This window comes from Protomyctophum parallelum (assembly GCF_964188405.1).
Source record: "Protomyctophum parallelum genome assembly, chromosome: 3".
Lineage (NCBI taxonomy): Eukaryota > Metazoa > Chordata > Actinopteri > Myctophiformes > Myctophidae > Protomyctophum > Protomyctophum parallelum.
Genome location: NC_139698.1, coordinates 52,331,096 through 52,344,408, shown reverse-complemented (window position 1 = coordinate 52,344,408; position 13,313 = coordinate 52,331,096). Strand labels below are relative to the sequence as shown.

The window sequence follows — 13,313 nt, the reverse complement described above, 5'->3', positions numbered from 1 at the left end:
TATACGTTAGCATTTTTTCCAATCAACGGCAAGACAATTGATGAGTAAACTTTTTAATAGTTTCCTAAATGTATTTTTTTCTACCAGAGTTGTTTAAATATATAGGCGGTATATATTTACATGCAGTAACAAAAAAGAAAAGAAAAAAAAATGAAAAAGAGGGGGGAAAAAAGTTTCCCTTACATGTTGTATGTTGTTAGCTTAAATAGACCACATAGTGTCGTTTTCGGTTTCGATTGACAAACAGCAAAAATATGTTTTATGGACGTTAAATTCTTTAAATATGTGTGAGGCTATACAAAATACACAAAATAAATGTATGTTTTTCTTTTTAAAAACGTGGCATGCCGCCATTCAACATTTTGCATTTCCCACACAAACACACACGTCCACACCCCTCCCCCACGTCCTCGTCAACTTTGGAAGCTGAACTTATTTGACTCCTAGGTGACTAATGCACACACCCAAAACCCTCCCCGGCTACATCCACTCGGTTTAACGTCGAATTTACTCGTATTATTTTAAAACTAACAACCGGTCTTTTATACACAACTTAACACAAGCGTTGCATTTTCGTGCACAGCGTGCAACGTTAATATTACCAGTCTAAAAACACAATCTGACTGACGCTGGCAGAAAACACATCCCCCCGGAGAGGAGAGCGCCAGAATTATTTTATCCTTTTTTTGCGAGGCGAAATCCAAGATTCTGGTGCTTTTGCATGGACACATGCACACTAGAGTTACATTCGTTAGTCCTGACTTTAGTGTTAACGATGCATTTGTAAAATATTGTATAAATAAACCTTTAACAGGCAGCGCACGAGAGGATGCATCAAAATGACAAAAATAGGTCTCCATTGCTAGAGCGCCATGTCAGTGGGTTAACGGTGATGACGTTCTTCTGATGTAGAAATCAAATCAAACGTTAACCTCAATCTAAGAACCCAAGACGCTTGAAGACACCGAACAGGCTATTACTGAGAAAAGTAATCTTTTTGTTGAAATAAAAATCTTACCTTTCTTTTGGGCATGTTGAGGACAGGAAAGGAACAGAAAATTTCAAAAAAATGAATCTGCAAATTATTTTCCCTCCAAGAGGTTACAGAGAGATCGGCTATACGTTAGAGCGGTATAATGGCGAATGTATAACAAGCGAATGTTTTAATACTTTATACACTGAAATATAAGAACGAAACCGGTTTGAACCAGTTTTATATTTTGGAGTCATTCATTGGATGAAATTGTGTCATGTGCTTTTAAGCACCACCCCTACGCCAAAGAGGCAGTTTTAAAAAGAAATGCCTTTGTGAATTTATGTCACAAGGGGGCGTAGTACTACCATAGAGTTATACTAAGAGTACTACAGCCAGTATATGTCTCGTTTGAAAAGATATGCATGTAGGCCTGCTCAGCAAATAGCTAGTTACTTATACTTGTCTCCACCAGGCCGAAGGCATGGGGAGAGAGTATGTTATTAAATCTTAAATATTGTTAGTTGAAGAACAAAACTCCCTCATGAGTAATTTTTTTTAAAGTGATTTGAGTGAAAAGTACAGTCTTCTACAGGAGGGAGTGTGGCACGGGTTAAGTGTTACTTAAACGTCATTGTGCTATTATCAAAATACAAGTCAATAATATAATATTCAGTAGTGACTAACAATGGAATAGAGTCCTCAAATATAGTGGGATGCATTCTGCACAGTTGTGCAAATTACTTGGTGTATTATTATTTGTGAAGATTGATTACACATTATAGCATGGCTATTTCCACACAGGTAATTACAAGTTCTTGATAGCCTAAATAAGAGGGTGACTGGAATCAAATACAAATTAATAGTAACTGTAAAAATATTCTCCCAGGACAAACATACCATAAGACCAGTGTACTTGTGTGTGATTATTGATACAATGCTGTCCTTTAATCTACTGTTTATGTTGTATATAAATATATTGATATATTCCTTCGCCCATCAACCTGCTCAACTCACAATTAATTTGTGGATATGTGATTTTTAAGTATGTCTAAGTTCAAGTTGTCTCCGTATACTGCAACCAAATTTAAGGCTTTGAATTGAACAAGTTCCTCTTGTAAAACAAGTGCAATGCTTAATTGGGTTGTCCCATAGAGTATTGGGGTTGTCCACTCACAGTTAACAGTCTTTGTATTGAGTTTGTGCTTGAAATGTACTGTAATTCTGCAAACTGTTAATACATATTTCAATCAATCAATCAAAACCATGTTACTCAGTACTATCTATCTGTAAAAACATAAAATTACATTAATAACTCGAAAACACATTTGTCACACACACACACACACACACACACACACACACACACACACACACACACACACACACACACACACACACACACACACACACACACACACACACACACACACACACACACACACACACACACACACACACACACACACACAATGTCAGTCTGTCAAATAGCCAATTTAATTTGTTTTAATTAATTTATGACTGAGTGGCAACATGGTAAAAAATGAAGAGTTAAGTGAGTCAACATGGCATTAGCATACAGATAATCACAACTGTGTTCTCACTAAGAAAGCTGGTCAAAATATAGTTTTGTATATTGTCATTTGTCAACATCACAGACAGATTTAATAATTTACAGTGCGATTGAGATAGCATTTATGGCCACAAGAAAAGCGCTCAATGGTACTGCTTTCAAATTTGTATCTAAAACTTGGGCCCAGTACCTGATATTCTAGTAAGTGGCATGTATTTGACACACAATTTATACAATATATACATCTTTAAGCTACATCTTGACCAGACATTAGATCTATAGCCATAAATAAATCCCCAATATACTAACTACAATATAGCCCCATAGGGGTAAAAAAAAATACCCTCTCATCTTTGTATAAATCAACAATACAAAAACAAACTGTTGCAAGTTCGTGTTCGCTCTTCCCTTTTCAACGGAAGTCGTATTCAGAAAGAGGAAGGGAGAGGTTAGCCCCATTTCAACATGGGGGTCTATTCTTTGTAGCTTCTCTATGCCATGGCAGCTTGGCTGGATAAATCATCTAAGAAAGTGTTCCTCTTATGCTTCAGTGCTTTTAGGAAGTCCTGAGCCCGTTCCTCTCGACAGGCAGTGTAGTTTAACAGTACTTCCTGTCTCCGCTGGGCATCAGCTGGCTTTCCATTCCCATGATGCTGCAGGACCTCTGCTATACAGGCACGATCTGCTTCTAGCTGAAGTCGAGCCTGCTCCTCTCTGTGGAGCTCTCTGGCTTTCTGCAAACCCACAGATACCACTGCTTAGATCTGGTTAGTTTAATTGACCATATTCACACGGCAGCCATTTGTCCCTATGGTTAACTTATGACGTCAGTATGACATGAGAGCAAAATGCCTGTGTGAATAAGGTCATTTAATAAAGACAAAAGCTTTACTTAATTTCATTTTGATAAATGTACAGAAAAAGGTTTTGTTGATACAAATTTAAAAATCATGCAACAGCTATAACACTAATACACTATACATGGTACTGTATGTGTGGTCTAGTCCTATGGAATTTATGGAATGTGTTAATAAAAAACAACTTTGATATTTTATCTTCCAAAAATAAATCATCTATATTACCAGTTAAAAAACCTTTTTGTCTGAACTCCCAAATGCCTTTAGATCTAAATCATGTTTCGGAGTGCCTCATTGTATCGAAGCATCATGCTCCAAGAGCAACATGCATTTTCATGCCTGAAGTCTTTCCCAGTTCTCCAGGACATTCTTTCCATATGTTTGAATACACAATATGGTCTGTATAGACTACTAGACGCTTGTCTTTCTGTCATTATTCCCATCATTATTCATGATTTTCAAATATGTTTGCTTGCAATGTGTAATCATTGTATGCTGTTTACAATAGCCCAAAGGAGGATCTTATGTTTGTGGAATATTAAAATGAGATAAGAAATAATAATTTAATTTAAATAGTTTTACTCTTGTTTGACCTCATAGGTAATCCAAGGTCACTCATTTTAAGAGGGTCATACAGGGATATATGTACTGTATGATTAATTATCTTAGCCTAATTAGCTTAATTATCCAGTTAGACCTCAACTCCTCTGTGTGTGTGTGTGTGTGTTATTGGTACTTCCTTTGATAGAGAATGAGATACAAGTTTGAATTAGGTCAGTTAAACTGGTCTGTTAAACTAGTACAGTTTTATTTTATGGTGCATAATCTTAGCCTGGCTGTCACATAGTGTTTTTGAGCATATTGCATTTATTAACTGCTCCAGTATATGGGGTAGAATCTAAGAACAAAAACATTAAAATAATATTGTGTGTGTTCGCCTTTGAAATCCACATTTCTGGGTTTGATTCCAGGCACCACCACTCATATGCTGAGTGCATATGAGTAGCACAGCTTGGTAACAAAGCTGACAGTAGATGACAGTAGGTGTGGCATTCTACCTCTCTGGTCTAGAGCCTTGAAAAGGGGATAAGACGCCTTTCTTGCTCGGCTGATACTGACAATAAGCCACTCTGACCTACTTACTCTGCTCGGAATGGACTGTTCCTGCCCTGCTCTCCTACAATGCAGGTATGCTATTTGTGACACATCGACCAAATGTCATCTGAATAACAGAGCATACTTACTTGAATCGATCTGTAATTGAATTGATATTGGAGGACGGCTTCACACAAGTTCCAGAATGAGTACTCTGGCCACAAGACTGACTGGAACACTATGCACGAGTGAGAGGTCTGCAGGATGGGGGGGAAAAAGAAGATGTAAAGAAGATGAATACCTGGTACACTTCATCAGGCATGCGGAATAACTAAGTGATGTGAACATGCCATCACATGTGAAACATGTGACACACACACACACACACACACACACACACACACACACACACACACACACACACACACACACACACACACACACACACACACACACACACACACACAATGCATTTGTATGACTAACTTCATCTGAGAGCAATATGGATTATTCTGTGAGTTGTTGCTAAGGCCAATTTATATATATATATATATATATATATATATATAGCTTTTCTTAGAAATCACTTTAAGACATGTGTTAGATCAGTTGTCATGGTAACAGCTTTTGCTCCCGATTCTGCTTGTCGGAATGAGCCATTATTCCTTACAAGATTGTGCAATTTAACACTGGATTAAAGTTATTGTGTACACGTCATTAACACAACACACCTGGGCATTCATGTAGGCTTCAACACAGCTGAGTTCACATGCATGTGTTTGCTCAGGCATACTCTGAGAGCTGTATAAGAGTTATACATTATTTTATGATATAGTTTTACTGGTGTTAATCCTGGACCCCTATTTCTTCAATTCATGAGGTATTCTCTGATTCTTCATTCACAGTAACGCAAGTAATGCTATATTACTAAAACATTGTATAGTAATAGTATAATAGTATATGAATTGAAGGTGCGAAAAAATAAAAAATAAATACATGGGTATCAATGAGTAGTAGCTAAAAACAGGTGCAACAGTGTCCCTTGCCAAAAAGAGGAGATCTACAAAGCTTACAACGCGTTGCTATACGATGCGGTGTGAGCTTGTAGATTGGCTATTTTTGGCGAGGGACAGTGGTAGTCCCACGTATGAATCAGGGGACACTATATGTTAATGACGTTTAGAAGATTTAGAACACTTTTCTGGGGGTCTTTATGTGTGTAATATCATGTGGTTTTATATATTTTAGATTTGAGCAGTGAGCCCAGTGTCTCTGATGTCATGGACAGTGGACACTGGGCTCACTTACTTCCTGGACTACATCAAGGACTGTCTAAAGAGGACGGGACACGGAGACCGTAAGGGCGCCGCCATGTTGCTCACATGGTGCTCCATGGAAGGAAAGAAACATGCGCAATGGGCTTTATGCAGCCATCACTTCCTCGTTCAGCTTCCTTGGTCTCAACTGCGCATGTTTCTTTCCTTCCATGGAGCACCATGTGAGCAACATGGCGGCGCCCTTACGGTCTTCGCTTCTTGTCCTCTTTAGACAGTCATTGGACTACATCAAGGAAGCTCTGAGAAGGAAGAGAAGTGGTCACGTGACTGGTCTGCGCCATGACACTTTCATGGGAGCCAAACTACCCGGAAGTTTGGCAGAATGCACTGGAGTCAATGAGAGCTCAGTGACCAGCCTATGAACCAACATTATTTATGAATGACTAAGACCTTTTGTAAAGTAAACACTTCTGGAAAATAACAGAACAGAAGACATGTAACACATTATTGTCTGCCGTGTTGCTTTTCGATGTGTACACTGTGTATCTAAAGTGCACAAAGTACCTTTCTGAACGTACCAAGTATCGCGAGACTTCCCACCTTTTCCTGTCTGGCAGACAAATCTCGCGATACTTCGGAGCCAGAAACGATATCTGCTGCTGTTTAGGTCCTCAAATAAAATTATATACTGTGCACTCTGTGCACAATGAAAAGTAAGTGATTAGAAAACAACCTGTGATATGTCTTCTTTTATTATGCCTGAACTGATTATATGACAAAGGTCTCAATTGTTCATAAATAATGTTTGTTATGAGCTGATCCAGCTGCTCCATTCACTGCCATGTATTCATTGCACTTCCGGTGTGAGTTTGGCTACCATGAAAGTGTCCATGAAAGTGTCATGGTGCAGCCTAGTCACGTGACCACTTCTCTTCCTTCTCAGAGCTTCCTTGGACTACATGTTGTCTCAGTAAGACAGCCCTCCCCATATCCACAAGGAGGAGCATTATGAGAATTTTTGTCCAGGAAGTAAGTGAGCCCATAGCCCAGGAAAGGGTTTTAAATCTTCTAAACGTCATTAACATATATATCTTTTGCAAAAAGGGTGAAATGTCCCTTTAACAAGAGGCCAGTCCCATAATCACCTGCCAAAGGAGGAAGTCACTGAGGCGCACTTCTCCTGAGGTGCGGATGAGAAGATCTGGGTTGGGGGAGTTGCTGCTGTACAGACACTCACTGAGCATGGCCTCGGACACATCACTGAGAGAGAGAGAGAGAGACACACAGACAGACAGACACAGAGAGAGAGAGAGAGAGAGAGAGAGAGAGAGAGAGAGACAGACAGACAGACACTTATTAATAGGCTCTTTAATGACACACAATGAGCTACTAACAGCATTCATGATAAGAATTAAATAGCAGGTGATTTTCTTTAAGGTTGTCAACCTTGAACCGATGGGCTACTACTGTTGTATGGTTCTCAAACCTTTTCTTCTTTTTTTTACTTCAAGGATCCCCATAACTCTGAGACTATACGTACAAACTCTTCTCCCTTCTGGCTCCAAAACTGTGGAATGCACTTCCCATTGCAGTCAGAACTGCAGCATCACTCCCAATCTTCCGCCGTAGTCTGAAAACCCACCTTTTTAGACTCCATCATGGCCCATAGCACTTACCCCACCCCCTTAGATAGCATTTCTGTAGACTTAGATAGCATCTGATACAGACTTATAGCATGTTATGTAGACAGCACTATAATTGCATTGTATATAGTCATAGCACGCCATAGTACATATGTATAGCATAGTAGTGTATATATAGAGTTTATATGTATAGTCTCATAATATAGATATTCCACTGTTACTTTCTTAGTTTACGCATGTTTTATGATAAATGCTTTTTGTGATGTATTCCCATGCTTTTGTTCTTGCTTATTGTAAGTCGCTCTGGATTAAGAGCGTCTGCTAAATGCCTAAATTGTAAATGGGTCTATTTGGTTCCAATTTGTATACTCTATAGTAAGTCCTGTAAGGTCCGGAAGGAACGCCCTCAAGGAAACCTGAGGGTCACTGGACCCCGACTTTGAGAACCACTGAGCTTGTGCATTGCGTGGTATTGTATGTAGAGCTAAATACATTATGAATACCCATGAATGACATGTTACGTACTACTGTTTATTACATGGCTTGGTTGAATGCTTGATTCTGATTGGTCAATCGCTGAATCCAGCGGTGTGTTATTTCTTGATAATAGACTCTCAGGCTCTATAAAAGACTACCGCTTAATCAAAGGCTCAGAGCACCTGGCTGCACTGCTTGGATTTTATGCTGTACCCAACATGGCAGCCATGTAAACAAACACACAATGTCATTTAACTAAACCTTGCTCTCAAGAATGTTTTTGAAAACATTTGAAGCGAGAAATAGACTATGCAGTACCCAGAAAATTATTCCATTTGATCAACACTCACTTCTTTGATTCCGAAAATACTTTCATTACCGTTGTCACTTTTGCTTACCTTGACTTGATAAGTCCCTGCTCCACTCCCCAAGCCATTTCCCTGACTGCATTGGTGATTTCATGTCTTGAGGTGTACGCAAAGCACACATTCAAGTAGCATCTGTTGAACAGGACAGTTTAGAATAACCATTTTGTCAGGAGATGAGTGGTCATGGTGCAGGGTAAAGCTGAGACACAGAGATGAGAACGTTGTACTCGAATAACAAAGTCTAAGAGGCACATACAAGCCATTCGCAGGTGCTGGGAAGTAAAGATAGTGTGATAACTTTTTTAATACATTATTTCTTGCTGTCAGTGAGTACGTTGAGACCAAATCTAGCCTTCGTCAGGTAAAGGTGATCACATACTTATCAGACAGGTTAAAAATAGGTTTAGCTGTTCAGTCATAAAGATGTTTTCTAAATCATGTATGTAGAGTATATTCAGTATACATGATTCAACTTCAGTTTATACTTTTAACATCACTGAATACACATTGTTACATTTCACAGATAGTGTAGGTAAGGTTCATCAGGTCAGGTTGATCCGAGTGTTCTGATATAAATAATAAATGTGAAACAACAAATGAACATACATGATGAATAAAACATGTTACTCTTGCGGTTTTTATAAAGATAGGTACTTAAAGGGGAATACCACTCATTTTCAACATTTTCTCAGTGACATCACAAAGATGTACTTCATAATGTTACTGATTGTTTCCAGACCTCCAGTTCTAGGCAACACACAATGGGGGGACTTTTTTTTTTAAATTATTTCCACACAACAACTCTAAGGTATATTAATGTTGAAAATGAGTGGTATTCCCCTTTTAAAGGAATTGAACATAGAAAATAATTGTACAATATGGCAAGTCCCCTGTCCCAACCACCAACATCCATGTGAGGGCGCCACCACCATCTCCAACAACGTTGGAGATGTGTTCATGTGATCACCAAGCCCCCCCAATGCAATAAAAACGTGATCATGCTCAGGAACATGAAAGCAGTCTGTGGTACTGGGTATCTATAGCCTGGGGTATCTATACATGTAAGAATGAATACAAAGTTGCATACTTGTTGTGAGCTTTGGTTGCGACCACAGCTTTGGCGATATGTTGCTGAAGGTCCAGTGGCAGTAGTGTCAAGTCTCCTAATACACGGATGCAAACACCATGCTTCTCAAGATTCTCCCTGGGGAGGGGGGAGGAGAGCAGGTGGTGAATTGTGATTGATTGATTCATTGGTCAGAAATGTAAACAGCACATGGTACAGAGAGAGTAAGACAGAGTTACAACAACTCTGTTCACTTCATGGAGCCAGGCTCTTCTACATAGACTTCTATTGAATGGGGACAACCAGAAGTTGAAGAAAGTAAAAACAGAAGGCAGTGAATAACACCTCCTTTCTATGGGAATTTACCCGGGGGTAGAGCAAGATGTAGCCTACAAGTCAAGAGGAAAGAATTGAGAAAGGTTGTCTGTTAGGTAGATTTGTCACTAACCTAACAGACAACAAAATCGCCAAAGGATTGGACCAGCAACTATATTCAGTAATTTGTCAGTCTTTCAATATCTATTGTATGTATCTATTCCCTGAAGAAACTCAGTTAAAGGTAAGTGATTTTATCTTTATTAATTAAACAGAAAATGCATTTTCAGGTCGGCATATCAATTATATATAATCGGGATAGAGAACTCACTCAGGAAGTCAGGAATCAGGAATATAATACATCGTACAGAGGGTAAACTTATAGTACAGTATCTGGGAAAGTATTCCTTTAAAAAGGACCACTTCACCACTTTTCAACTTCATATAATTGGTCCTCACTAATCAGTCAGTCTGTGTCTAATAGGAGGGCTGTGGGCAGTTCAGAAACCCGTCCACATCTTTAGGCAGATTTTATTTAAACAATATTTAGATTTGTATTATCGTGAGAACGATGGCTTCCATTTTCATATTGCAACTTTTCAGGAATAGAAAGCCTGCAGCTTCTATTAGCTTGGCTTCCCCATAGATGATGTCACTGGTGGATGGGTTTCAGACTGAGTTGAATTATTTTTGCTATTTTATCATGATCATTAGTGAGGACCAATTATATGAAGGTAGGTTGAAAAGTGGTTAATGAAAATCCTTTAATGGCCAATACAATATTTAATACTTCTAATCTTTCTAAAGAAAGAAGTCATATTAATGATTATTACTAATATGGGTTAGGTGCAGGAAGATCTCTTTTCTCTCTGCAGCAGATATTTAAGATCCAATAAATATGATTTTGATACTCACTGCTCTTCTAACAGTCTAACAAACTTTTGCTTGGCTAGCTCCATCAGTCCATCCACTTCATCTTGGGACCGTTTGAAGTTCTCAATGCTGAAGGCATAAACTGTGACCTCACGAATGCTCAGATGCAAACACCAACGTAGCGCCTGAAGGGGGAAACTAAATGTCACTAAGGCTTTCATCCCCTATCATTATTAAACAGCATCCTGAAAAGCCTGAAATCCACCCTGTACCACCATTCATCATAACCACACGTTTCAATGTGGATTGTGCACTGATGTGACTATGCAAAGGTAGTAACATTATTATATTAGCATTATTAACAATGTCAAACAACAACAAATAAACACACATTAGTATTGTTTGTTAAGCATCAGTCAATTACGGATAATGTCCTGAAAGATTACATAACATTAAAAGTTACATAGTTAGTCTTAGGCAACTGTAATGTCAAATATAGATCCTACTTATCAGCAACATGTCATCCTTGACAACAAATATGTGAAGCAAAAACGTATACGTCATCCATTCTTTATAGGGGTCCATCCATCTCTAGATTGTCACATTTCAGAATGGCCGGTAGAGTAGTGAAATAAGGCAGTCCCAGCCAAAGATTGAGACAAAACTGTCTGGTGGTAATTTGCCGTATTTCATGAACCTTACCTCTGCTAGTTTATTAAATCCCTGCATATGTCCCTCCTGTCGCTCCACATGTTTCTTACGGGCAAAGCGTCGGTTGCCATCCATGATAAAGGCCACATGCTTAGGTATTGGACCAGCCTGTTCAAGAGAGACAAAGATGGCATTTATTTTTATCTCTCGAAATAAGTAATTGCTGCTGATCCCTTAGAGCCAACCACATGTCTCCTCCAAAACACTTGACATCACTTCTTTTCAGCTGACAGTGGGGAGTTTCTCCAGGAGGGCTTAACGCATTTGGAAGAACACGCTATCACTCCCAGTTCCGTTCCCTGCTGAACAGGTGTCCCAACTAACTCCTAGGAGTCGCCAGAGCAGTAACACCTCCAAACACTGTTGGCGGTGTTCCCCGACTCCCATTAACACAGGGGATGCACCGAATATTTGGCCACCGAAACTATTTGGCCGAATAGTGGCAAAAAAAAGCATATTCGATATTCGGTCCGGTTGATTTTAGAGCCGAAACCAATAGTCAAAGAACCGTGGTTACCTTTTGTAACAAGTTTTGTTGTGATGACGTGATCAAAATGTAATCATGTCTTTAGCCATTATCATGTAGCTCTACAACAAAGGTACGGCCATGACAGCAAAAAACTGGTAATAATAAATAAATTATATAAAATATGAATCATATAATCGGCTATTCAATTCCCAATTACAGTATACATGGAATAAAGCAAAAATCTCATGACTGAAAAGTTAATGATGTTTAGGTACAGTATTATCATTCTAAACCTATTTTACAGCCAACCATTTGGAAAACATCACAGATTTGAGGCATTAACCTCTTTGCTTTTTATGACATTTCTGAGACCATGTTTATGGAAGGTGATTAAACTTGGATAATATTGCTAGGTTGATCCTTTCAAATACTCTAGGACGGTCGTCCTCAGACGAGCCCTCCATCGTCACTTCCAGTCATCCCGGTCTACTTTTTTTTTAAAACAGCGTCAACATGAGTCATTCAGTACTAATGTGTTTTTCTCAGTGTCACTTCACTTGAAATGAATTTACAAGCGTTTTACAAGTTTTGTAATATTCTACCTTGAGTATGTTGGCTGTGATTTTCTCAATGAAGTTCAGCTCGCCTTCTCTAATCCAGGACATCTTCAACCTTTGAACAAATAAAAATAATAATGCATAATTAATATAGACATTTTACACATCTGAAGATTCTGAATACAGATGGGATAAAATAAACATGCAATTTTAGCTAATCGGTCTTTGCTAGTACAAATCTAGCTATAGAATGGTTGTGATATTACTAGCCCAAAAGTAGAACTCTCGTAGATGTATTTATCGATTCTGAAAATGTCAGAATCGATTCTGAAAATGTCAGAATCGATAAATACATCTACGAGAGTTCAAATGTTGTGCTATGCTATAACGTGTGTGTGTTGTTATGTATATACTACTATGTGTAATACCACAGCTATTCTAGAGCTAGTCCATAAATCAAGATGGCTAAGTGATAATAAAAAAATAAAAAAATAAATACAATACATGTACATGCTTCTATAAAGCCGGGAAACATGCTTCTATAAAGCCGGGAAACAATTGAACGGCATTTTTGACCCGAATAGCTTTTGCATTTTGTCAGCTCAAAATAAACACACATCTTGACATCATGTGGATTTCTTCGAAGCAGTCAGCTGAGCTGACAAGACATGCAAGGTAAACTGAACGCTGAATTCAGAAATAAATTGCCAACCAAACATTTAATCAGTATGGCAATTGCTTCATTCATTACTTTAAACAACTGGATTGTCCGATCGCGTATAAAGAAAGACTATCCGTGTTTTATTTATATTACACGTTGTACTACAGACCATAGCGGTACAGACCTTCCAACTCACAGCTTTTACGATGACGTTCAATTCCTGGTTTGAGTAAAGTGACGTATGCGACTACTTCCTGTGTAAGTGGAGTAGATCTGTATATCATGCGGATGTGCATTTTTGTAATGCATCAACGTTCGTCACTGTGGGACGTATCAGCTACAAATCTGTGGTGCATGTTCCACCACCCTCCTTTGGGCGGCGAGACTGCAAGTGTCGA

At 38.7% G+C, this 13,313-nt stretch overlaps 1 protein-coding gene across 3 annotated transcripts; it reads right to left on the bottom strand.

Annotated features, from left to right (window-relative positions):
* Positions 1-2,464: 2,464 nt before the first annotated feature.
* On the bottom strand, positions 2,465-13,219 carry dhdds (dehydrodolichyl diphosphate synthase). Of its 3 annotated transcripts, none has more exons than XM_083761432.1 (9): positions 13,100-13,219; positions 12,300-12,369; positions 11,220-11,336; positions 10,560-10,702; positions 9,351-9,467; positions 8,294-8,395; positions 6,921-7,035; positions 4,648-4,755; positions 2,465-3,280 (listed from the first exon to the last, which is right to left on the bottom strand). In XM_083761432.1, exons 2-9 carry the CDS (start codon positions 12,360-12,362, stop codon positions 3,038-3,040), a joined length of 1,008 nt encoding a protein of 335 aa, XP_083617558.1. In that variant the 5' UTR covers positions 12,363-12,369; positions 13,100-13,219; the 3' UTR covers positions 2,465-3,037. The 3 variants fall into 3 exon arrangements, with proteins under 3 accessions (XP_083617558.1, XP_083617559.1, XP_083617560.1); XM_083761433.1 differs by having other exon boundaries at positions 13,112-13,204; XM_083761434.1 differs by having other exon boundaries at positions 13,085-13,118.
* Between the last annotated feature and the right edge of the window lie 94 nt (positions 13,220-13,313).

What these genes read in the sequence shown, in the direction of transcription:
- dhdds (XM_083761432.1), bottom strand. Translation starts at nt 12,362, where the DNA reads ATGTCCTGGATTAGAGAAGGCGAGCTGAACTTCATTGAGAAAATCACA. An exon ending in TCACAGCCAACATACTCAAG is followed by an intron (nt 11,337 to 12,299) that starts GTAGAATATTAC and finishes TCTCTTGAACAG; the next exon opens with GCTGGTCCAATACCTAAGCA. An exon ending in CAGGGACTTATCAAGTCAAG is followed by an intron (nt 7,036 to 8,293) that starts GTAAGCAAAAGT and finishes TCTCTCTCTCAG; the next exon opens with TGATGTGTCCGAGGCCATGC.